At 45.3% G+C, this 25,257-nt stretch overlaps 1 protein-coding gene across 2 annotated transcripts; it reads right to left on the bottom strand.

Moving 5' to 3' along the window:
* Positions 1-273: 273 nt before the first annotated feature.
* Positions 274-24,467, bottom strand: ZC4H2 (zinc finger C4H2-type containing). 2 transcript variants are annotated; one of them, XM_087727352.1, is made up of 5 exons: positions 24,269-24,467; positions 18,287-18,458; positions 14,788-14,960; positions 12,473-12,653; positions 274-2,325 (listed from the first exon to the last, which is right to left on the bottom strand). In XM_087727352.1, exons 1-5 carry the CDS (start codon positions 24,319-24,321, stop codon positions 2,212-2,214), a joined length of 693 nt encoding a protein of 230 aa, XP_087583478.1. In that variant the 5' UTR covers positions 24,322-24,467; the 3' UTR covers positions 274-2,211. The 2 variants fall into 2 exon arrangements, with proteins under 2 accessions (XP_087583478.1, XP_087583479.1); XM_087727353.1 differs by having other exon boundaries at positions 12,473-12,635; positions 24,269-24,462.
* Between the last annotated feature and the right edge of the window lie 790 nt (positions 24,468-25,257).

Here is a 25,257-nt window from a genome sequence, read left to right as displayed (position 1 = left end):
GCTACGTAAAGTGCAGGAGAGAAGCGTGTCGTTTTGGTAAGTGTGTTATATTTTTCTTCTATTTCAAAGAACACCCTATGTGAAGAAAATTAAGTTAAAAAGCTGACTGGTGAGAGAGTAAGCGGCGAATTTAATATATAGTCAAAAGTTTCCTCTTTATTTTTCCTTTTTACTGCTGGAAGCTTGACTGGACTTTCAACGTAGTTCACTTTTAAATGGATATGGCTTATGTCTTTCTTTTTTCTTTCTTTTTTTTCATTTGGACCCTTTGGACAATTAAAATGCATCATTTAAGAATTTCCCCTTTGTTTATTTTGGTTTAAAGTATTCCTGTATTTTTTTCTTCTTAGTGGATTTTTTATGTTTTTAGAAAGTAAAATGCAGAGGAGAAAGTGGGAAACTAGTAACACTGCCATCTAGAGGCTTGATACATTGTTTTTATTTTTGCATGAAATGTTTGGAGAAAAGTTGTTTCCCTCAAGGGCATGTTACTAAGTGAAGAACTGACAGTGAAAAGAATAGGATTGTTTATACAGATGTTCCCTTTGAAATCCTCAGTGCCTGGAACTTTGTTTGGAAAGAATAAGATAAACAATTTTGAGAAAGCCTGGAGTGAGCTGGGAAAGGCTCTTACTTCCTTTTATTCCATCTCAGAAAAGCCTTGTAACTTTTTGGTGTGTGTGTGTGTGTGTGGCAGTGTCTATTTCTCCTTGTGAAAGTTGTGCTTCCCCTGTTTTGTTTTGGCTATTTTTTTTTCTTGCTATTTCTTTACATATTTTGGGAGATACCAGCTATTTTGTTTTCCATTGAATTGGACAAAGGGGGAATTTAAATATTTTTTCTGCACAATCTTTGCTTTTTCACATTGTGATTTTTTTAATTTGGGGATCATTTTTAATTGTTTTTTTCTTTTTCCCTTGTTTTCATATTTTTCCTTTTTTCAAATTGGATTAAATTGGATAAGGTTCTTCTCAGTACGTTTTCTTTTTTCCCTCCCCCTTCTTTACTTTTTTTCCTGTGTTTTTTTTTTTTTTGGACTATTGCCTCTTTTTGTTAATTCTTTTCCTATTTCTTATTTTTTGACCATGTTATGGTCATTTTGGACAATTGATACCCATACCTAGTGGATTAGAACACAGAAGAATTTGAAGATGAGTAAAAAAGTAATAACCATTGGTTCTGCAACAACTACACCCTCCTTCTCACCAGCAGGAGGACAAAGATCAATACAGACGATGTTGCAGCAGGAAAAGGAAAAGGGAGTCACATTAGAGATGATTATGCAGGGAATTCAGAAGCTACACAGTTCTTCAGTAGTTCTGGGTAACAGAACTTCAGTAGTTTTGTCAAGTCATGTCTGCTTCTAGGGGGCGATGCTCATCTGTTTCTTAGGAAGTCAGCATTGTTTGCAGACACTTCCTTCGTTATGTGACCAGTATGGCTATATGCCAAAGGTGCACAAATCACTGTTATCTTCCCCCCAAGTAAAATCTATTTATAGACTTGCAATTGCATGCTTTTGAACTTCTAGATGAACAGGAGCTGGAGTAAAGAACAGGAGCTCACCCTATCCCAAGGCGCTTGGGTCTCAAACCCAGACTATAAGCTCAGCTTCTTCAACTGTTGAGTTATCGCATCTTATTTAGTTATACGTAGGCACAAAACCAAGTTAGACCAAGCACAAACCCAAGCAAACATTACATATCCTGACATCTCTATGAAAAGACTCTTGAGCATTGGAGACTGAATGGAAAAGTATAGTCTTGGTGCAAAAATACTGTCCTGATAAAAAAAATAAACAAGTCATGGAAACAATGGGCCTTTGATCAGTTAAATAAAAAGGGGGGCTTGAAATCCATTTGCTTTTTAAGCACATGCTGTTAAAGAGGAGTCAAGCCACCCATTACATTCTCTGCACAAAATGTTTGCCATCAGGAGGGCATAGCCCCTGTGGGTGTGCAGGGTCCAAAGGTAGCACTATCTGCTCTTCACGTCTCCACCAAAAGCAGCTTCTTCCCAGATTTGCTGAAAACCAGCGTCACTCAACAGACTGCACAAGGGTGCTGACACGTTAAACGGAACAAAAGCTTAAGTCACACTCAGGTTTCACAAGCCAACAAATGTAGATCATCTGGACAGGTCTACCACAAAAGAAGGAAAAGGTCTTCTGGTCTGGGATGGGGTGGCTGGACGAGACTGTTCTGTGATTTTTCATTCATCTTGCTTCCTCTTGGGTTTCTTCGGATTACGTGACCGGCTCTTGGCTTTGCAGAGAGGACAGATGGGGGCGTTTCGGTGGATCTGTTGGTGGCAGGAGAGACATGCCTAGAGAGAAGAACAAAGTTGATGTGTTGGGATTGGAAAGGTAGGAGAGACTGTGATCCTCTTGGCTTGGACTGGTCTTTTCCAACAGGACTATGGGAACCAGAATTCCTAGAACAGGACTCTCCAAACTTGGCAACTTTAAGACTTGTGGATTTCAAGTCCCAGAATTCCTCAGCCAGCATAGTTGGCTGACGAATTCTAGAACCTGAAGTCCACAAGCCTTGAAATTGCCAAGTTTAGAGACCCTTTCAGTGGGACACAGAGATGCTCAGCTTGGGAAGACTGACCCAGATTGGGATCATACAAAGCACTGGGTGATGGTTTGCTTAACCAGAATTAAGCAGCAGCTACCGGTAAATTTCAAAAATAAAAATAGATACCAATAATGTTTTTGAATATTTATTTCAAAGAAAAACAGTAAACTAGCTCTGTAAGTGGAAAAGAGGGTCAATAAAAACAATATGGTATCAACAATAACTTTAAAAGTACAAAAACCTTAGCTCATTCAGCAACCAAGCTAAAACACAAGAGTTAGGCTGGGTTAAAAAAAAAGCGAGTGTCGGGGAATTCTGTGACTGCACCACCTCTTCGCTGCTCTCGCTTCTCAGGGAGCCCCCTTTCCTCTTGCCGAGCAGCCCGTTCTCAGAACAAAATGCCTCCCCGCCACCGCTGTCCTTCCACCAAAACGGAGGGAGAGAGCTTGCACGGTCCGCCGCACGCCGCCCTTTCCCAGCGCAACCCCTCACGGTACCGTCCCCACTGACTGCCAGGCGTATCTGCCTCTGAGCCTCTCCGCGCAGTCACCCCCTTCCCCGTCGCACCCCCCACCCCAAAAACAAACCACCAGTGCTCCTCCCGCTCCCCAGGCCTGCAGCGCCCTGAAGCGCGCCTCGCTCTTCAGCTGGCCGCCGCTGCGCATTTCCCCCTGAAGTTCTGCACGCTAGGGCTCCACCCAGCTTCTAGCGCCGGAGACTGCCGGAGCCCGAGAGCCGAGAAAGAAAAGACTGGAGGGAAGCACGCTCCGCCTCCAAGCCCAAGACTTCTCAGCAGCTGCCCGCCTCTGAGTTCTCGGCGGCGGATGGGCAAGAGGAAGTGGGCAGGCTAGCTCGGAGCGCAAGAACCACCCTCCGCACCGCAGCCGTGTCTGGATCAGCTCTCTGGAATTCTGCTCACTTTCTGCCTACTTTCTCCTCCGCTGGACCCCAAAGTTCAAATCCTCCCTGCTGGAGGAATTCCACTTATGGCCTCAGGTCTATTTACCAGTTAGAGGGTCTGGAATTGACCGTTGCAAGTTGGGGGGCGCAGAGGAACCCAGCAGACAGACGGGAGACCGGGGGAGGGGGGAAGGAAGAGATCCCATCCAGGGTAAAAAGAGGGGAAAGCGGAGAGCCTACCCTGGACGGGATCTCTTCCTCCCCCACCCCCCGGTCTCCCGTCTGTCTGCTGGGTTCCTTTGCGCCCTGCGATGCCCGTCTGGGTTGGCTTCCTTGGACACTCAGCCTCCAACCCCACCACCACCTTCCCTCTGTCAGTTTATTCTTCACTACAAACAAAACACGGGGAAGCCGGCATCGAGTTTTCGGTGACTCCGAGGTGCGCTAACAGAAATGCGGTCTTCCTTCAGTCTCTGCTTGGAGCCTCTGGGATGATCGTTGGCGGGTGGGGGAAGCGAGGGCGCAGCTGAGCCGGGGAGGCAGAGATGAGAAGTGAGGGCTAAATGCAAAGCGCGCCGAAGAGAGCAAGCGAAGCATCCCCAAAGTGAAGGACGGGCGGGAAGCGCTTGGCCAGTATGTGAGAGGGCAGGCTGGAAGTGGCTGCGGAAGGGAAAAGAGGCAGCCACGTGTATCGGATCTCCTTGCGGTAGATAAGGGACTGACTCGAGTATAAGCCGAGGCAGCTTTTTTCAGCCCAAAAAGTGGGCTGAAAAACTCGGCTTATACTTGAGTATATACGGTACCTAATTAGAGAACTAGTTGATTAGGAAAACAAACAAAAACCGGCCCATTTTTTTTGTCAAAACAATTGCATCAATACCCTTTTACGAGGCTTATAAAGAGCTCCTGGGGGCTGGGGGGGGGGCAAAATTGAGCAAAAAACAGCCTGTTTTCACTCATTTCTGCCCTCCCCAGCCCCCAGGAGCTCTCTGAAAGCCTCCTACAGGCTCTGCCATTTTGGTGAAGGGGGCGTGGTTTCGTGAGGCAAAAAATCCTGTATTCAGTGTATAAGACGCACCCAGAATTTCCGCCTCTTTTTTGAGGGAAAAAGGTGCGTTATACTCCAAAAAATATGGTATATTTTCCCGGTTGTTCACCATCTGGACTGATTTGCTGTTTACAAGATAAGCTAGCAACTGACTTCTGTCTTTTGATCATATATAGCTCCCTTTCCTTCCTCTCCTCTTCCCTCCCTTCCCTTCCCTGGACTACTTCTCCCCACAATCTATCTATGAAAACTTTTCCTATGTCATGGTCCTGAATTCAGAGGTATGTCAGCCTCTGTTTTGCTGCTTGCTTTCGGCTGCCATTGAAACGGGAAAGGGGGGGCATGGTATTTGGGTGGGGGAATAGTTTCAGTGCAGGAGTGACTGTAAAAAGGGAGTGTTCGCACCATTTACTGTGCATGCTGCAGATAGAGGAGTTGCCGCCAAGGCCAACTGTTCGGCATACCAACCTGATGATGATTTTTGAAGATGTCTCCCACATGACACCCGTGGGGTGTACGGATTGGACTATGGGATGGGGTTGCCAAGGGGAGGGGGTTGGGTCACATATTGATATCTATGATTACGTGCGCTTTTGCCTCAGATCTTGCTTTGCCTAGCTACTATCTACTCATGACCAGTAAAAGTACTCTTAATTCTAAAAAATGTTGAGTTGTTTCTTTCTTGATTACTGAGGGAAGCAGCCCTGACATTAAGCAAGATCTCAGTCTCGCACTCATCCCGGAGCTAATACCTTCCGAGGGGAGTGCAACAAAATTTCCAAACCCCTGGAGAATGTCCCAACAAGGCAGTGACCAGGGGGAAGATGAGGAAAACCTCATGATGTCCAAGGCTATGAAGCTATTTGAAGAGGCTTGGGAGAGGTGACGTTACCATCGTGACTCTGGAAGAGAAACAGATCTCCATGAAACGGAGGAGAGGTCTGCAGAGGGCTTATACTGCCTGAGAGGAGCTGGGGGGGGTGGCAAAAGGGGGAACTGACCAGGACGACCCCACCAGCAACAGCCAGAAACATTCCAAGAGGAGGAGCCCCCCCCCCCCAGACGCCGGATGGCTAAAGTTCCCTCCCTGGGTGTGAAGTCTGGGGGAGAATCTAAAGATTTTATGGTTTCCCTCGGGCAACTGTGGAATTACATGCAACGGTTCAGAGACGATCTTCCGAATGAAGAGGCCAAGGTAAGAAAAATTACAAAGGCGTTGGAAAATAAGGCAGCTGTTTGGAGGGGGGCCCTGCAAAATGCTGACCTCCCCCCCCCCTACTGAGAGACTATAAAAGATTTATGGCTGCTCTGAGTAAATGCTTTGATGATTCACTCACGGAGCGAAAAGCAAGAACTGAATTTAAAACCCTTACCCAGGGAAACAAGAACGGTGTAAACAGGGGGCTCCCCCCCCCCAATTTGCAGCTCTGCTATGAACTGGCTGCAGAGATGGCGATTGATTTAGCATGTGACAATTATAGCGAAGATAGAGAGAGAAGGCTCCCACCCCACCCCACCCCAAGGAACTCCTTAAGGAGGGAAAAGTGGGTCTGCAGGCAAACCTAGATTGCTCATCTCTGTCAGTTGTGGGGAGGAGGGGCACCTAGCAGCAAACTGCCGCACCAAGATGAGCCCAAGGCCCTCTATTAGGGGGGAGAGGAGGCCAGAGAAACTGCTTGGGAGGAGGAGGGAGATCACCATGAAGGCATTGGAAGCTAATCGACAAGTCCACCCCGCCGCAGGGGAAGAGAAATCACCCTCCTCATTGGAGGAAAATGAAACCGAATCTGATGACAATCGTCTAGTAAGCTCCCGATCGGGCCCCATGACTATCCCAGTGGAACGTAAACTGCCCTCTACTAGAGCGCAAGAGAAAATGCTGGCCCTTTTAGATTCAGGTTGCACACGTTGCATCGTTAGCCCCGAAGTAGTGGAAAAATTGGGCCTGAGACTGAAAACTTTGAAAGTCCCAATTGCTTTTTCCCAGTTGGACGGCTCAATAGCTGGAGGCAGCCCAGCCCATTTTGTGATTGAGCCAACAGACATGTGGATGGGAACTCACCAAGAGTCAATAAGTTTTATTGTAGCTCCAGGGATGGACCAGCCTCTTATATTAGGCTTACCCTGGTTACGTAAATGCAATCCACGCATCAACTGGAGAAAAGGGTGGATACGCATCCGATCTGTTACACCCCCTGAGGGAGAGGGGGAGATTCCCAAATGAAACAATGCTGGCCCTATCCTAGCTGCCAGGGAGCAAAAATTGAGGGGGAGGAGAAAATCCCAAGAGAGTATAAGAGATGTTTTCAGTGAAAAATCATCTGATAAATTTCCCTCACACCGTGCCACTGATTGCAGCATTGATATTCTCCCCAGGGTAAAACTTCGCAAACCTCAGATTTATTCGATGACCCCCGTGAAATCGATGAGTTGAGGAAATTTATTGACAAAAAATGGGGTTTCATTAAACCTGCTAGAGTAGCTGCTCCAATTCTGTTCAGAGAAAAGAAAAATGGCTCCTTTCGTTTCTGTGTTAATTACAAGAACCTGAACGCGGTCTCTGTTCAGAACCTCTACCCACTACCTTTAATGAAGGATATGTTGGCCCAATTGGGTAAAGGGAAGATTTTCACAAAATTAGACCTATGAGAGGCCTATTACAAAGTCAGAATTAAAGAGGGAGATGAATGGAAAACTGCTTTCAACTGCCCACTTGGTTGTTTTCAATTCCAAGTACTCCCATTTAGCCTGCAGAGAGCACCAGCTGTTTTCATGCAACTAATAAATGAAGTTTTGCATGACCACCTGTACAAAGGCGTGATGGTCTATCTTGATGACATCCTTATTTACACGGAAACACGTGAAGAACATGTGAAATTGGTCCGCTCAGTGTTCAAGAAACTCCGTGCAGCGGAACTGTATGCAAAACTGTCTAAGTGTGAATTTCATCAAGAGAAAATTGACTACCTTGGGTATCGCATCTCCCATGAGGGCATTGAGATGGACCCAGCAAAGGTCCAAGCTATCACTGAATGGGCGCCCCCCTGCACCCGCAAAAAATTGCAAAGTTTTTTGGGAGTTGCGAATTTTTATCGTCAATTTATTCCCTCGTTCGCCAGCATTGCCCTCCCTATTACGAACCTCCTAAAATCTAAAGGGGAGGCCAAACCTAGACCAGGAAAGCCATTAAATTGGACTATGGAGTGTCAAGCCGTATTTGAAAAACTAAAGTGACTCTTTGCAGCTGAACCAGTTTTGAATCACCCAGACATGGATTCGCCATTTGGTCCAGGCAGATGCTAGTGATGTTGCAGTAGGAGCAGTATTACTACAGAATAATGCTGATGGGAAACTGCAACCTTGCACTTATAACTCTCGGAAGCTAACTGAGACAGAGAGACGATGGGCTATATGAGAAAAGGAGGCTTTTGCAGTCAGGTGGGCTTTGATGACCTGCCGACATTTCCTGGAGGGAGCTAAACACCCTTTTGAGGTATGGAATGATCACAAGAATTTAGAAGCGTTAAAGACCCCTCGGAAGTTATCTCCTAAACAGATGAGATGGGCACAACATTTCAACAGGTTCAACTTCATTTTGAGTATTTGAGTATTTGAGTATTTATTAATACTTATAGGCCGCCCTTTTCCCTGAGGGGACTCAGGGCGGCTTACATAAAATGAGGGGGGGGGGGTATACAGACAATAGACACAAACAATACATAGAAGTAAAATAGTAAGCAACATTCATTCATCATTCGGGTGGGGACAGTTATCTTTGTCCCCAGGCCTGACGGGCTAGCCAGGTCTTAAGGGCTGTGCGGAAGGTCTGGACAGTGGTAAGGGTACGAATCTCCACGGGGAGATCGTTCCAAAGGGTCGGAGCTACTACTGAAAAGGCTCTCCTCCGTGTAGTTGCCAGTCGGCACTGACTGGCAGATGGAACTCAGAGGAGGCCTAATCTATGTGATCTAATTGGTCGCAGGGAGGTAATTGGCAGGAGGCGGTCTCTCAAGTACGCAGACCCACTACCATGAAGGGCTTTATGAGTGACAAGTAGCACCTTGAAGCGCACTCGGAGATCAACAGGTAGCCAGCGCAGTTCGCGGAGGATAGGTGTTATGTGGGTGAACCGAGGTGCACCCACAATCACTCGCGCGGCTGCGTTCTGGACTAGCTGAAGTCGCTGGATGCTCTTCAAGGGCAGCCCCATGTAGAGCACATTGCAGTATTCCAGCCTAGAGGTCACAAGGGCCCGAGTGACTGTTGTGAGGGCCTCCGGGTTCAGGTAGGGTCGCAACTGGCGCACCAGGCGAATCTGGGCAAATGCCCCCCTGGTCACAGCCGTCAGATGGTGGTCAAAAGTCAGCTGTGGATCCAGGAGGACTCCCAAGTTGCGAACCCTCTCTGAGGGGTATAAAATTTGACCCCCCAGCCTGAGCGATGGAACACTGATCGAATTATTGGGAGGAAAACACAACAGCCACTCGGTCTTCTCCGGGTTGAGTACAAGCTTGTTAGCGCTCATCCAGTCCATAACGGCCTCAAGACCCCGGTTCATCACGTCCACCGCTTCATTGAGTTGGCACGGGGCGGACAGATACAACTGAGTATTTTGAAGTATATCCCAAGGGGGAAGAACTTTATGGCTGATGCTTTATCCAGACTCCCTCAATACAACAGCTCAAAGCTTAGCGTGGTTCACCCAGTCATCCCAGCGAAGAATCTTGCTGCTCCGGTGGTCATCAGAAGCCAGAGCAGCTCTAATTTTGAGGTCACAAAGGACCTCATCTTCAAACTCAAGGAGGGCCTTGAGTCCGATGAATGGTTTAAACATTCAAATGAGTGTACCATGAAAGATGGTCTACCTTGGATAGGAGCTAAAGTGTATGCTCCTGCTACCATTAGGACTTTGGTCCTACAGCCGGCCCACGATTCACGCATGGCAGGCCATTTTGGATTTGTGAAAACTCTGCATCTCATTAAAAGGCAATTTTGGTGGCCATCATTGAAGAAAGACATTGAGTCTTATGCAGCCAGTTGCTCCACATGTGCTACTGCGAAACACCCACCAGGGAAGCCCCAAGGCCTGCTCCAAGGCGTGGCCCATCCGGAGGCTCCGTGGAAGGAAATATCTATAGATTTCATTGTTGAATTACCAGAGAGTCAAGAGAATACTGTGATTTGGGTCGTTACGGACTTGTTTTCCAAACAGGTTCATTTTGTTCCTTGTTCCAAAATCCCGTCGGCTAAATCCTTGGGTAAATTGTTCATTACGCATGTATATCATCTACATGGTGTACCGGACCGCATTATCTCCGATAGAGGGGTTCAATTCACCTCCTTATTTTGGAAGGAGTTTTTGAAGTTGATTTGCTCCACCCAGGGGCTAAGCTCCCCCACCATCCTCAAACTAACGGAGCTTGTGAAAGGACTAATTCTATTTTGGAACAGTACCTCCGATGTTTCATTAATTATCAGCAAGATAATTGGGTTGAGTTGTTACCTCATGCTGAAGTGGCCTACAACAACTCGGTGCACAGCAGCACGTGGTTTACCCCGTTTAAAGTAGTGTTTGGCCATGATTTTGTGCCTATTCCGGAGGTGCCACAAGAAAAGCCTCAAGTTCTGTCTCTCTCCGACTAGAGTGACCAGCTCCGCACAATATGGCCTTTGGCATACAGGGCATTGGATGCTGTTCATCGAGCACACAAGAAACAGGCTGACAAGAAGAGGACTAAACAAAGAGAATACAAGGTTGAAGATCATGTGTTTTTGTCTACCAAGTTTCTCCAAACAACCCAGAAGTCTAAGAAACTGGGTCCTAAGTACGTCAGTCCGTTTCCTATTGCAAAGATTATTAACCCTGTGTCGGTGCGACTGAAACGGCCTAAATACCTTAACCGTGTTTACCTAGTGTTTCATGTCAACCTTTTGAAGTCGGAACACACTTCCTCTCTGCGAGTTCCTCTACCTGCACCACCTGCCTCTCTTCTCATTGAGAGAGAGCAACATTTTGAGATTAAAGAGATTTTGGACTCTCGGAAACATAGACATCGGATTCAGTATCTCATATCCTGGAAACATTTTCCCCCCTTTCATGCTGAATGGGTCGATAAGTCCCACGTGAGGGCTCCTCGACTTTTACAAAAATTCTACTCTACCTACCCCGACAAGCCATGATCCAAATTGATTTGGACATTTCCACCTTTTCCTTGTTCCTGTTTTACGTTGTTTGTGTGTTTGCTTGTTCTTTTTCTGCAGGGATGATTTCCTTTCCTGACAGAGGGCCGGATGTCAGCCTCTGTTTTGCTGCTTATTTCGGCTGCCATTGAAACGGGGAAGGGGGGGACATGGTATTTGGGTGGGGGAATTGTTCCAGTGCATGAGTGACTGTAAAAAGGGAGTGTTCGCACCATCTACTGCGCATGCTGCAGATAGAGGAGTTGCCGCCAAGGCCAACTGTCCGGCATACCAACCTGATGATGATTTTTGAAGATGTCTCCCACATGACACCTGTGGGGTGTATGGACTGGACTATGGGATGGGGTTGCCAAGGGGAGGGAGTTGGGCCACATATTGATATCTATGATTATGCACGCTTTTGCCTCAGATCTTGCTTTGCCTAGCTACTATCTACTTATGACCAGTAAAAGTACTCTTAATTCTACAGAATGGAGTTGAGTGGTTTCTTTCTTGGTTACTGTGGGAAGCAGCCCTGACAGGTATGAGCATTAATAAAAAATATGAACCTGTGAAAAATCTAAGATCACAAAGAACAGAAAAAAAATACAGAACATTCACGATCCAGAGGGAGAAGATCATTTTCTGATGCTCCAGAGTTTTGGACCAAGTCTAAGAACCTGAAGTTCAAGGAAAATAAAAGGTTGCTGTAGTTGAAATAGCTGGTGCAGTGTCAGATTTGGGGGTCCATGGGAAAAAGGAAGGATCTCACAATGTCTAGTTTTACAACTAATTCATCTATATTAGTGTTTTTCAACCTGGGCTACTCAAAGAAGTATGGACTTCAACTCCCAGAATTCCCCAGACAGCCATGCTGGCCAGAGAATTCTAGGAACTGAAGTCCACACATCGTCAAGTTGCCAAGGCTGAAAAACAGTGATCTACCGTATTTTTCAGAGTATGACACACTTCCCCCCCATAAAAGAGGCTGAAAATTTGGTTGCATCTTATATTCCGAATGTAGCTTTTTCAAAGCTTTTTTTCAGCCTTAATGAGGTGCTAACGAGTGAAGTGATCTTCCATGCTTTGCCTGCTTTTCTCATTGCTGTGCTCTCCCACGTTAGCGCCTCATTAGGGCTGGCATGGAAGATCAGTCACTGGTTAGCATGTCATTAAGGCTGAAAAAAGCTTTGAATATTTTTACTGCACCCCTTTAGATACTGGTACATCTAAGTGAGGCTTGGAACAGTAGAGACAAACAAAATTGAGTCTGTGCTTCAAAAACAATTTCTTTTGCAAATTGTGGCTATCTTCTTTGAATTTTCTCATTGAAGTATGTCCTTAAATTTTTCTATGGAGCAGATAATTTGCTAGTGTTACTGCTCCAAGTTTCCAGAATAGAAATAGCACCAATCATGCTGCTGGATGATCTCAGATAGAGTTTAGATAGGGAAGTGTACTCCTTTTTGGTCCAAATAGACTTCTCACTTGCCCTCAATAATGATTGTTTGTAATGATTGTAAGTGATAGTTAATCAGTGTGTGGCCTCACTTGGAATACATAATCTAGGGGATAAAAAGCGCATGAGTTCAAAACCAGCAAACCTATTTGCTGAAGCTGACCACACTAAGGACGCTAGTCAGATGAATACCTGGTAGACAGATTTTTTCCCCTCTTTTCCTCCCCAAAAACTAAGGTACCTACTTATACTTCGAAAAATACAGTATATACAAAAAATTGTAACACTGAACTTGCGCCTACTTACCTTCATTGGAGGTGGCTGTTGTCTGAAAGTGGCCGTCTGCCTCGTATCCTGTTTCCGGGCCACTTGCAACTGTTGAGCAGCTGCTGCCGCTGCAGCCAAGGATTCTGGAATTGGAGGTTCCTGTGGCTCCGTCTGCCATTCAGCTTTCTGCTTTTCAAAGTAACTAGACAGATCATAAAGCCAAAAAAAACAACAACATCCAATTAGGGCTGAAAGATTTAGAAACCAACCAGCTCTTTTATTTCACTTCTATTTTTGTAGAGCAAATAGAATAAGCTATCTCTAGGACAGTGTTTTTCAACCTTTTTTGTGCAAAGGCACACTTTTTTCATGAAAAAAATCACGAGGCACACCACCATTAGAAAATGTTAAAAAAAATTAACTCTGTGCCTATATTGACTATATATAAAGTAATTCTAGGCCCTAGAAGACAGAAAGGAGGACCCAAGCAGTGGGGGGGGGGAGGGGAGGGTCCCCTGCCCAGTCAGCTTGGAAGGATCTTTCCCTGCCCAGTGAAGGTTGAAGGGGCTGCAGGAAGGGCCAAAGTGACATCCACGAAGCTGATCACTCCAATCAGGGAAGGGGAGCGGCACCTTTGTCCCATCCTGAGAAAGCCCCTGGCAGCCCGGGCTGCCTCTGGGTTCCCCTCCTCCAGGGAAGGGAGCATTGGTGACGGGCAGGCGGCTGCCCGGGGCAGTCTTGGAGAGCGAAGGTGAGGACCTCCTTTGTCCAAATGGGGATCTCTCTTCCGCTACCCACACCACCAGTGGTCAGCCTCTACCCCCCCCCCAGCCCACTTCCCTCCCTTTCTTCGGGTCGGGCCGTTGGAAGGGGCGGGTTGGGCTGAGCCGGGCAGCGGACGAGACTCCTTTCTCAGCCGCGCAGGGCTCCTGGCGGACCCTGGCCCCGCGGGACTGCAGCCCCCTTGGACGTTTGAGGACGAGAGGGGCGCTTTGGCCCTGGTAGTGGTCCTTCGTTTATTCCCTGGAGCCGTCGGCCGGGCTGGGCATCTTTGGCTTGAAGCCAGCGAGAGGGCCCCTGTGCCCCAGCGGAGGGCGGGCGGGCTGTGGGCTCCCGGTCCCCACATCAGTTTGCCCCAGTTGGCGCGGCTCCAGGGTCGCTGCCCATCAAGCGGGACATCAGGTCGCGCGCCGCCCCTTTTGCTCCAATTCGGGGCATCCTGTTCTGTCGAGGCTCGCGGCGAGGCGGCGCTCGAAACCTGCCACCGGCCCCGAACGGAATGCGCCGCGTGAAATGTCTCCCCCGCAGCTCCGGCTGTCCAGGAGGGTGGCCGGTCGGACCCGGCGCGGGCTCACGTACGGCGCGGCAGCGGGAGCGAGCAGGCGGGCGGCGACGGTGGGTGGGTGGGGTCTCCAGCCCCAGAGGCGCTCGCGGGGCAGAGCGGCATCCCAGGTGCGCCGCACGCACCGCCCGAGCCACACGGTAGTTGGCCAGCGTGGAGGAGAGAGCCAGCGGGGCGAGGAGACAGGAAGGCGCTTTCGGGGCCAGCCAGTCAGACCCACTGCTATGGGCGCACGCATGGAACGTCAGTGACGTCCCTGCGTGCGCTACCTCCCAGCGGTCCCCGCGTTTTTAAAGTAAACGCGGGGCTGCAGGGACTTAATAGAGGCATCCCTGTGTCCCGAAAGCAACTTTCGGGATACAGAGATGTCCCGAGGCAAAAACACCCAACGGGTGTTTTTCCCACGGCACACCTTACACTATGTCACGGCACACTAGTGTGCCGCGGCACAGTGGTTGAAAAACACTGCTCTAGGATCTAGTTTTCTCCCTGCAGCATCCTGTCTCTATGAAATATGAAGGAATGGGGGGGAGGGGGTTGGCGGGGAGGGTTATAATTACAGAATCACCCACAACAGCTAAATCCATTTTTTAGTCTCAATAAAGAAGAATATTAGTAGCTCAGTGTTGAAATTAGGGGTCCTTAGTGTTCTCCGAAGTTGGTTGTTTTCTTGCAGATATTTCATTACCCAATTAGGTAACACTGTCAGTTAGAGGAGAAGAACTGAGGTGTCCTTGGTTGTTTTCTTGCAGAGTTTTCATTATGAAACTAGGTAATATTATCAGTGTGCTAGACAGTCCAGCATTTTTACCTAGTTTCATAATGAAAATCTGCAAGAAAACAATCAAACTCAGAAAGCACCAAGGATCCCTCATTTCAACATTGAGCTACAAATACTCCCTTTTATCAGTATTCCCAATATACTCTTTCATGAATCCATGGACTTCTTCACTTTCCCCGCCAGACCCATAATAGACTTTAGAACATTAAGGTCAGTATCTTCTCAACTTACTCAAGAGAAAGTTTTTCTTCCTCTTCACACAAATCAGGCAACCTTTGCAAACCCAAAGTCATTCTCAGAGCATCCACATGTTCTTTGAGAGGCTTGTATTCCTCATGGAGACGGCGTGTTGATTCCAGGAGCTTGTTCAGGTCATTCTCGGACTGTTTGATCGTGTTTTCCATCTGGAAGAGAAGCAGGGAAATCCAGTCTTTGAGCAGATCTATCCCTCGTAGCTTAATGACTGATCCTAATCCTCCAACTTGAGGTCACTGAGGGTGATAGTGGTGGCCTCCCTCTAATGCTAGGCTTTCTTTTCTCATGTAAAATGTTCAAGACAGCAAAAAATAAGGAAGAGAAGGGAGGAGCCAACGTTGCGGCGATACGGACGTGCGGTCTCGATGCTCTGAGACAGCACTGATACTTTTGCCGCTGGGTGGTCCAATCGGACCAAACTGTCCCGCAGAGACGGTGAACAGGAAGAATATGTCTTGCTGATCTCAGGGACATCGCAAAGTCCCTGATGGATCCAAGAGAAGTTCTTCAAGCTGGCGACAAAAAGTCCAGCCACCAGCTGATGAAGTCGGGGCAGCTCCGAAACGGAAGAATATGGAAAGAGAAAGTGTTTCCAGCTGGTGAGGAATTTTTACCGTTTTAAAAGAGACTGCCTTTAAAAAACTTAAAGTTAATTTAAATTTGAGAACAGAAGAAATAAGCGGTGGAATTTGAATGGTTTTGGACAGTGGGTTATCTTACTTTTTAAATGTTATTTTTATGGATGGAATTTATGCAAGCCATTTTAAAAACGAATGGATTAAGTTTTCTTCTTCTTTTTTCATTATTATTTTTTGCAACCTATGGACTAAAATTCTCCTTCTTCATTACTGTGTGTGTTTTTTCCCTTTTTCTTTTCTATTTCATTCAAGAATTTGACTTTTTTTAAAACTTGGAATAAAAAAGATACAAAAAGCAACAAAGAAAATTGTAACAACAGAGGGAAAGACGACACTGCTACTCGGAGGCTGGAGGTTTGTGTATGGGAAACAAAACACTTATACTTTCCTCACTGATTATTCTGGCTTGGCACTTCAAGGCTTTGTCTATAGAGAGTGATAAGAAGAAAAGCATGCAGATGTTCCTTTGAAGTATATCTTTAACCAGAGAAAAGTGAAAATAAGACCTTATTGTGAATTTATGCTTAATCTTGTAAAAACCTTCCAAGCCAGAGCAGCAGTGCTTGTCAGCTGGAGATAATGGCACAATCTCAACAGCAGAAAGAAACTTTAAGTTTGCAAAAGATATTGTTAGAAATTCAGAAACTATTAAACACATTTGAGGGGACGGAGAAGAAATTGGAAAATCTAGAGCATCTAACAGTAAAATATGATGAAGAAGTTGGAGATGTTTATCAAGTAGAAAAAGTGGAGGTTAGAGTCCTAAAAACCGAAGAGAAAAATGACCACAAAGAAATTAAATCCGCTGATATCTATGGTGATTGGTTTGTGTCTGGAAATATAAAGAGTGGAATACGGAAAGAAGAATTAAATGGAGGGGAACTCTACCCAAGATGGCAAGATACAGAACAAGAAAAAAATAAAAGAATTTATGGATTTAAAGAGAAATTTTGTTAGGAACATCATTGAAAACACCACTGACAATTAAAGATAAGCTGATTAAGGAAACAGAAGAAGGGCATCGAAATTACATGAGAGACTTAATAAGCAATGAGTTGCAAAGAGGAGTCCATACAAATTTGATTAAGGAGATGATTAGAGGACTGATACCACAAATGCCAGAAGACATGAGGTTGTTTTGCTACTGGAAAGATACAGGTTGATAGATGAAAGGGTATAATCTAAAACTAGTTAAACTTAGTGAAATTTAGTGACAATAGATATAGTTAAATAAATAATTGATAATGATAATAATGTACATATACATATGTATTGCTATGATAAGTAATAATTGGATATGAATATTGAATGGTACCGATGAAAGGAAGATTAGAAATTTTTTGGTTATATATAAAGGTTAATAAAAAAGAACTAAGTTAAATTTAATTAAGTTTTGTTTATTAGGGGGAAATGTTATGATAAAGGACACAGTCAAATAAAGGAGGGATCATGATAACAACGTATATATATATATATATATATATATGCATGGGTACAACATAAGGAAAGTGGATGTAAATTGTAAATTTGGAAAGGAGGATTAGAAATTTTTGTTACTAAATATTATGGATGTTTAGTCAGAATGGGCCATAAGGATTCAGGGTTATTGGAGGATATTAGAAATAGCAAATGAAATGCCAGTGTGTTTTAAATCTTGATATATTTTATGATGAAGGACGTTTAAACAATTAGTCAAATGAAAATGGAGGTATGATGATGGTAATATGTATAAATATATCTGAGTTAAAATAATTATGAGTTAATATGAATTATGCTTGATGACTGTGGAAGAGATGCACAAAAGTCTTTTGTAACCAACTGATACACTTTCTACAGTATGTAAAGGAGGATTCTTTGAGTTGTGTCTGTTTTGAAAATTATATTATATATATATATATAAATAGGGAAGATCTTATTTCATATCCCCACCCCACCCCCGGCTTAGTGTGCTTTAAAACTGCAACCTCCAGAGTTTTCAACCAGCCACAGCACTTTGGCAGGAAACGCTGGAAAATACAGCAAGGTCACCTTGAGAATATAGCTAATCCTCGACTTACAACAGCTCATTTAGTGACCATTTGAAATCATAATGGCACTGAAAAAAGTGACATGACTGTGTTTAACACATACAACTGTTGCAGCATCCCCATGGTCACTTGATGGAGTATTGCAGACTATCTCTGCAATACGCTATGGTGTTCAATCCTGACCAGCTCAAGGTTGACTTAGCCTTGCATCCTTCTGAGGTCACTAAAATAAGAACCCAGATTGTTGCAAACCGGTTAGAGAGGGCTGTAAAACACTATGAAGCAGTATGTAAGTCTAAGTGCTATTACTATTGCCATTGATTAGAATTCAGACGCTTGGCAACTGGTTCATATTTATGAATGGCTTAGTTCATAAATATGAACCAGTTGCCAAGCGTCTGAATTCTAATCAATGGCAATAGTAATAGCACTTAGACTTGAGTACACGTGATCCCCTTTTGCGATCTTCTGACAAGCAAAGTCAATGGGGAACCCAGAGACACTTAAACTGTTATTACTTACTTAACCGTTGCAGTGATTCACCTAACAACTGTGGCAAGAAAGGTCATAAAATGGAGCAAAAGTCACATAATAACTGACTTACTTAATGCCAGAAGTTTTGGGCTAAGTTGTAGTTGTAAATTGATGACTATCTGTATAAAAATTGATAGCAACATTTGCTGCAAGACAGGGATTTAGATCCTCAAGCCTTTCCCCCTTTGTCCACTGATGAAACCTCAGCAAGGGCCCCTCTGACTGTATCAGCACCCAGAAAGTTTCAAATGGAATCTCTTCCCTCCCTCCACTTACAACATTGATGTCAGCATGGATGAGTCTCAGTTCCTCCACATGAGCCATCTTTTCCTGCAGCAAGAGATCCATCTCCTGCTTGTACTCCTTCAGGTGCCTCTCCTCGGATTCCAGAGCCTCAAATTCTGCCTTCAAGCGAGCTTTTATCTTTTCCATCTGCAGCGTTTTATTTCTGGGTGGGGGGGAGGGGAGGGAGAGATGGAGAAGACAGAGAAGCTGGGTGACATTTTCAGGGTCGTCAGAAGGTATTTGATTGTGCCTCACTGCAAAGAGAAGAGTCTGGCAATGAGAGAGAAATGGAAGCCTAGCTTCCAAACGAGGTCTGCAAGGTGTGGTTGTGATGTCAGGATAGTCATTGTGATGATGGACTAAAGCTCTACATATTTGCAACCTACCACATTGACTGTCTATGGAGTTTCTCAGTCATCCAGGTCATGGTTGGGCCAAAGGTGCTGTTTTCCAAAAGACACCTGGACTTTCTTGGTTTTTTTTTTAAGACATTTCGCTTCTCGTCCAAGCAGCTTCTTCTGGCCAAATGGTGGAAAATGGAAGGATCAGAAGCTTCTTGAATGAGAAGCAAAACGTCTTCAAAGAAAACCAAGAAAGTCCAGTTGCCTCTTGGAAAACAGCACCTTTGGGACAACCGTGTTCACTGTTTTAGCCACATCCTGTTCAACTCATGATTCCTGGCATTTTGTAGCTTGGATTTTGTGCAAAAGCAGCACAAATGAGGTTTCTCCATTAAGCTACAGTTAAACCATCCATGGTTTAGAGCAGTGATGGCGAACCTATGACACGCGTGTCAGTGCTGACACGCGTAGCCATTTGGGGTGACACGCACAGGATTTCATGCGATTCATCCTCGGCTCCTGCACGGCCGCCGAGGATGAAAGAATCTGTGCTGGAGGAACGGGGGGGGGACGTGTGATCTCCCCCGCCCACACTCACTTACTGTATCGCCGCCGCCCCTTTCTGAGCGCAGGGGCTGCTGGTAAGGCGTGCGTGCCGTGCGCACACACGTCATCAGCGCGGCGAGGGAGGACCCGCAGGAGAGGAGCGCGGGGACAGTGCGCGCCTCTCTCCAGTCAGGCCGGCACAGAGTCTCTACTCCTGGGACTGTCGGTTATGACCGCACCACAGCAGGGAACAGCGGAGTGCCAATGGGAACTGTGAGCGCCATTAGCAGCAACTATTGGGGTGCCATGGACTTGTAATTGCCCACAATAACTGAGATAAGTGAGGGGGACATACGAAATCAACTGATGAACAAAGAAGTTACTAAGCAGGTATGTTAAATAATTTGTTTTTGGTTTATTAAATACAATTATATATTGCAATTATACATTTTTGTAGTTTAAACTATAAATTGCGCAAAATTATGTTTTTGTCGAAGTGACACACAACGCGAGTTATGCTTGATTTTTTGCCGATTTTTGACACACCACGCCAAAAAGGTTGCCCATCACTGGTTTAGAGCAATGTGTGACCCCCAATACCCAGATTCATTTAATGAATCTGGGTATTGGGGTTAATAGGTTATTCATTTAATTCGCTTGGTTTTGGATTATGTGGTGCAAACTGCACCATCATTGGAAAAAATCAGGGTTTGTAATTTGGTGGAATATACAGATTCCACCAATTTTAATACAATGTGTGGATTCACAATTAAAGACAAAGGGTGCCTCAGAGACCATGCTTAGTCTGGAAGTCACCATTCTGAACTGGAATCCCATCATCTCAAAATTCCTGACTGGATTTCGTCTTAAATCTTTTTGAATCTCAACAACAGTTTAAAAGAACTTTTCTGTTGTATTACGGGGCATTAGAAAACTTCCTGATTTACTAGAGATAGTCCTCGACTTACGACTGCAACTGAGCTCAAAATTTATGTTGCTAAATGAGACATTTACTAAGTGTGTTTTGCTCCATTTTATGACATTTCTTGCTACAGTTGTTAAATGAATCATTGCAGTTGTTACTTTAGTAACACAATTCTTAAGTGAAAATGGCTTCCCCATTGCTTGTCAGAAAGTTGCCAAAGGGGATCACATGATCCCAGGACACTGACACCGTCATAAGTATGAGTCAGTTGCCAAGCATCTGACTTTCAATCACCTGACCATGGAAATGCTGCATCAGATGTAAGTGTGAAAAACAGTCCTAAGTCACTTTTCTCAGTGCTGTTGTAACTTTGAATAGTCACTAAACAAAGGTTGTAACTTGTTGAGAATAATAAAAATTACAGGTAATCCTCATCTTATCACCATTCACAAAGCAACCATTTGAAGTTACGATGGTGCTGAAAAAAGTTACTTATTCCTCATACTTATGACCATTGCAGCATCTTTGCAGTCATGCCATTGTAAACTGGGCACTTGATAAACCAGCTTGCATTTAGGATGATCACAGTGTCCCCGGTATCACACGTTTGTGATTCTGACATGCAAAGCCAATGGGGAAACTAGCAGTGAAGATCCCAAATCCCAATTATGTGATATCTCCTTCAACAATCGCAGCAAAGAGGTCATAAAACCAGGTGCAGTCACCTGATACCTCACTTAATGATCACATTGCTTACTGCCATTTTTTTCAGTTCCCATTTGTGGCTGCAAACTGAGGATTATCAGTTATAAATAAACGATTAGGTAAAGGTTCCCCTCGCACATCTGTGCTAGTCGTTCCCGACTCTAGAGGGCGGTGCTCATCTCACTTTCAAAGCCCAAGAGCCAGCGCTGTCCGAAGACGTCTCCATGGTCATGTGGCCGGCATGACAAAACACCGAAGGCGCACGGAACACTGTTCCATTCCCACCTATTTTTCTACTTGCATTTTTTATGTGCTTTCCAACTTCTAGGTTGGCAGAAGCTGGGACAAGGAACGGGAGCTCACTCCATTATGCGGCACTAGGGAAACAATTATTTGCCTGTATTTTAAGAAACTGGATTTCCCATTTTACTCGATTTTCCATTTTGCTTCTACTAAGCAAAACTGCTTTGCTTAGCAGAACTTTGGGGCTTAACTCTCTGTTAAGTGAGTTATAGCAATAGCAGTTAGACTTATATACCGCTTCATAGGGCTTTCAGCCCTCTCTAAGCGGTTTACAGAGTCAGCATATCGCCCCCACAGTCTGGGTCCTCATTTCACCCACCTCAGAAGGATGGAAGGCTGAGTCAACCTTGAGCCAGTGAGATTAGAACCGCTGAACTGCAGATAACAGTCAGCTGAAGTGGCCTGCAGTACTGCACCCTAACCACTGCGCCACCTCGGCTATGCCCCATTTTATGACCTTTTTTATCTTTCTTTGTTAAGTGAATCACTGCAGTTGTTAAATTACTAACATTACCTTTAAATTAATCTGACTTTCCCATTGACTTTCCTTGTCAGAAGTTACAAAAGATGATCACATGACCCTGGGACACAGCAACCATCATAGTATAGTCCAGTGATGGCAAACCTTTTTTGGCTTGTGTGCCGAAAGTGGGAGGAGCGCAGGGAGGTCGTACGTGGGCGTGCCGCACCAATAATGCAATGCGCGACCCCCAGCACCCATGCATGCATGACAGGCACTCACCCCCATTTTTTGCATGCTTTTTTCGCCCTCCCCAGGCTCCAGAGGCTTTATAGGAGCCTGGGGAGGGCTAAAACAGCCTCCCCTGCCTCCAGAAGCTTCAAGAGCTTCCCTGAAGCATCCGGAGTGCAAAAAAACAGCCCTACAGGCAAACCGGAAGTTCGGGAACTCTTAGGGCCAGTTTAAGCTCTCCGGAGCCTTCAAGGGTTTTCCGGAGGCTTTCCTGAAGGCTCCGGAGGACAAAAATCCTCCGGAAGGCCCGTGAAGGCTCCGGAGGGCTTAAATCGGCCCTAAGAGCAAAGTCTGTTCCCGAACCTCCAGTTTGCCCATAGGGCCATTTTTTTTAGCTCCAGAGCTTCAGGGAAGCTCCTGAATCCTCCAAGGGCCTCCGGGTGGGGGGAGGCTGTTTTCGCCCTCCCCAGGCTCCTATAAAGCCTCTGGAGCCTGGGGAGGGCGAAAAAATGGCCTTAAAAAAAGGCTAAAGTCATCTGCGTGCCCTGACAATGGCTCCGTGTGCCACCTGTGGTACGCATGCCATAGGTTCGCCATCCTGGGTATAGTCTTTATTGTCATTGTACAAAATAAATATAACGAAATTGGTTTTAGCTTCACTGGTGCAAAATTATAGCAGAAAAGAAAAAAGAAAAAGAAAGGAAAAGGAAAAACTAGTCATAAGTTTCCGTGTGTGCATGGAGTGATTGTGGTTGTGGAAACTACCCTATTTCCCCAAAAATAAGCCCTCCCGGAAAATATTGCAACGCAGCAGCAACCATGAGGTGACCACGCTCTCTGCCTCCTGCACCTCAAAAATAACAAGACCTCCCCGAAAATAAGGCCAACAGCTTATTTTGGGCGTTAAAAGAAAATAAGACCCAGTCTTATTTTTGGGGAAACACAGTATTTTAAAAATAGGAATCAGTTACCAAAAATTCAAATTTTGATCATATGATTATGGGGATGCTACAATGGTTGTGTAAAAATTGGTCATGTCACTTTTTGCAGTGTCATTTTAACTTTGAATGGTCACTAAATAAGCTGTTGTAAGTCAAGGATTACCTATAATGGGACACAGTAAATGAGTAAACCCACATCTTGTTCATCCATGCATTGAGAGGTTTCCTCCCAGATACTGGTCCAAACAGAATGCATCAAAGGTTCTCTTTCCCTTTGCAAACCCTTCACCCCAAGATCCATGCCTCCAAACTTCAGTCACAAATGGAGGGCCAAACCATAACAATACAGGCAGTCCTCGACTTTCAACAATTTGTTTAGTGACTACTTTAAGTTACAACGGTGCTGAAAAAATGATGTATGACAATCTTTCACACTTACGACACTGCAACATCCCCATGGTCACATTATCAAAATTCAGACGCTTGGGAACTGGCTCATATTTGTGACAGTTGCAGTGTCCTGAGGTCATGTGACCACTTTTAGCGACCTTCTGAGCAAAGCAAACTCAGTTGGGAAGCCAGATTCACTTAACAACTGTGTGACTAATTTCACAAGTATAGTGATTCACTTAACAACTGTGGCAGGAAAGGTCATAAAATGGGGCAAAACTCACTTAACAAATGTCTCTCTTAGCAATAGAAATTTTGGGCTCCATTGTGGTCATATGTTGACCACAATCTCCTTATCAAGTTTCAAATGACCCAAAGCCTCCTTCCACAATTCCAATGTGTTCTTTGACAACTGGAATAAATCTGTTTCCTGCCTGTTTTTCCCAGCAGCTCTTTGCCAGGGACATTAAGCTCAGCACCTTCCCTGCTCTGTTCACAAAGAGCTCCCTTATCTATGGAGATTCACAGTCATCCAGGTCATGATTGTCCCAAAGTTGTTTTTTCTAAAAGGCAATTGGACTTTCTTTGTTTTTTCTTGATGAGTTTCACTTCTCATACAAGAAACTTTTGTTCTGTCCGAATGGTGAATGTTAAGATTTATATTCTCCACCATCCAGTCAAAACTTCAGAAGCTTCTTGGATGAGAAGCATGATATTTTCAAAGAAACAAGAAAATCAAGTTGAAAAACCACCTTTGGGACACAGCCCCCCTGATTAGTTTGAACCATGTTAACTCCGTGTCTCTGGGAGATCTTCAAGGTTCTTTCCAACCCTATGGTTGTATGGAACCCAGCCGGGGCAATTCGCTCAATGGGTTGCGAGTCCTCCAAAACTGGATTCTTCCGAGAAAAGAGAATTTGCAGCTGAGAGTGTTTTGTGCAAAATCAGCCGGCGTGTGAACGCTGGGGATGAGAAATCCAGGTGTATTCCTGTGGAAGGAGGAAAAAGAGACCCTCGGCTGGCTAGAAGACATCCCTCCCCCCGTGATCCGTTCTCTTGCATACCCCCCCCTGAAAATGGGACCAAAGGGAGGGGATGAAGCGATGAGACCCCCTCTCTGCACCTTCTTACCTGATTTCTTTGATGCTTTCGAGTTTGCACATGATCTCCTGCTCATCAGCCATTCTGCTGCGCTCACAATGCGAGCCCCTCGCGCAAAAGATGTAAAACCCCGTCGGGGAAAAGGGAGGAAGGAGGGAAGGGGGAGATGCCAAGACAATAGACCCCGATGCACCGCCCGTGCCGGGCTCCTGGGGGCGGAGTGCAGCTGCGGAGAGCAAAACCTCTCGGGACTTGCAGTTCCAGCCACTGTAGCCGGCCAGGCTCCCGCGGCCAGTCGGGACTACATGTCCCGCCATGCAAAGCGCGTAGCTTCTGCCAGCTGTCTTCCGGCAACTATTTCTTTTTTAAAAAAAAATTGCATCTGTCCTGTTTCATTTTGCATTTGTGCAGGTGAGGGTGATAGGTCGTTGCAGGAAGGAATTTTTTTTTCCCCAAACAACGTTAGAGGCGAAGGAAAGAGAGAAAAATTAGCATGCCGACCTCCTCTGCTTTTGCAACTCAAATGAGCCCAGTGTCTCTCAATTCTGGCAACATTAAGAAATATCAACCTTAACTCCCAGAATTCATGAGTGGTTGGAGACTTCTGGGAGTTGAAGTCCAAACATCTTAAAGTTGTCAAGATTCACCCAAAGGCTCTGTTTTCCAAAAGGCAACTGCACTTTCTTGGTTTTTCTTTGAAAACGTTTCACTTCTCATCCAAGAAGCTTTTTCAGTTCATATATACATATATGCTTTTTTATTTTTCCATTTTCATAACATATAATCGCAAGTATACGATAGCCAACATCGTATTGTATTATTAAATGTTTACATCAATTCATCTTACCATCAACTCCCAAAAACAATTATTGGCTCTTCTGCTCTCCATACACCATATTTGTACCTTATGCATCACTTTCTTCTCCCTCTCTCCTTCTCCTCACTACCTCCTTTCTTCCCTCTGTCACCCTTCTCTTCCCTACCTCCCCTTCCTCTCTCCTTCTCCTCTCTCCCCTTTC

The sequence above is a fragment of the Thamnophis sirtalis genome, unplaced genomic scaffold (assembly GCF_051295495.1).
Source record: "Thamnophis sirtalis isolate CommonGarterSnake01/CBP01778 unplaced genomic scaffold, rThaSir2_p1.2 scaffold_13, whole genome shotgun sequence".
NCBI lineage: Eukaryota > Metazoa > Chordata > Lepidosauria > Squamata > Natricidae > Thamnophis > Thamnophis sirtalis.
Note: the sequence above shows the minus strand (reverse complement) of the source record. Positions and strands in the feature narration are given on the sequence as shown.

Excerpts from the sequence above, each read along its gene's own strand:
- ZC4H2 (XM_087727352.1), bottom strand. The coding sequence starts at position 24,321 with ATGGCTGATGAGCAGGAGATCATGTGCAAACTCGAAAGCATCAAAGAA. Across the intron at positions 14,961-18,286 it reads TCCATGCTGACATCAATGTT|ATGGAAAACACGATCAAACA; the intron begins GTAAGTGGAGGG and ends CTTCTCTTCCAG. Across the intron at positions 12,654-14,787 it reads GAAGAAAAACTTTCTCTTGA|GCTTTATGATCTGTCTAGTT; the intron begins GTAAGTTGAGAA and ends TTGTTTTTTTTG.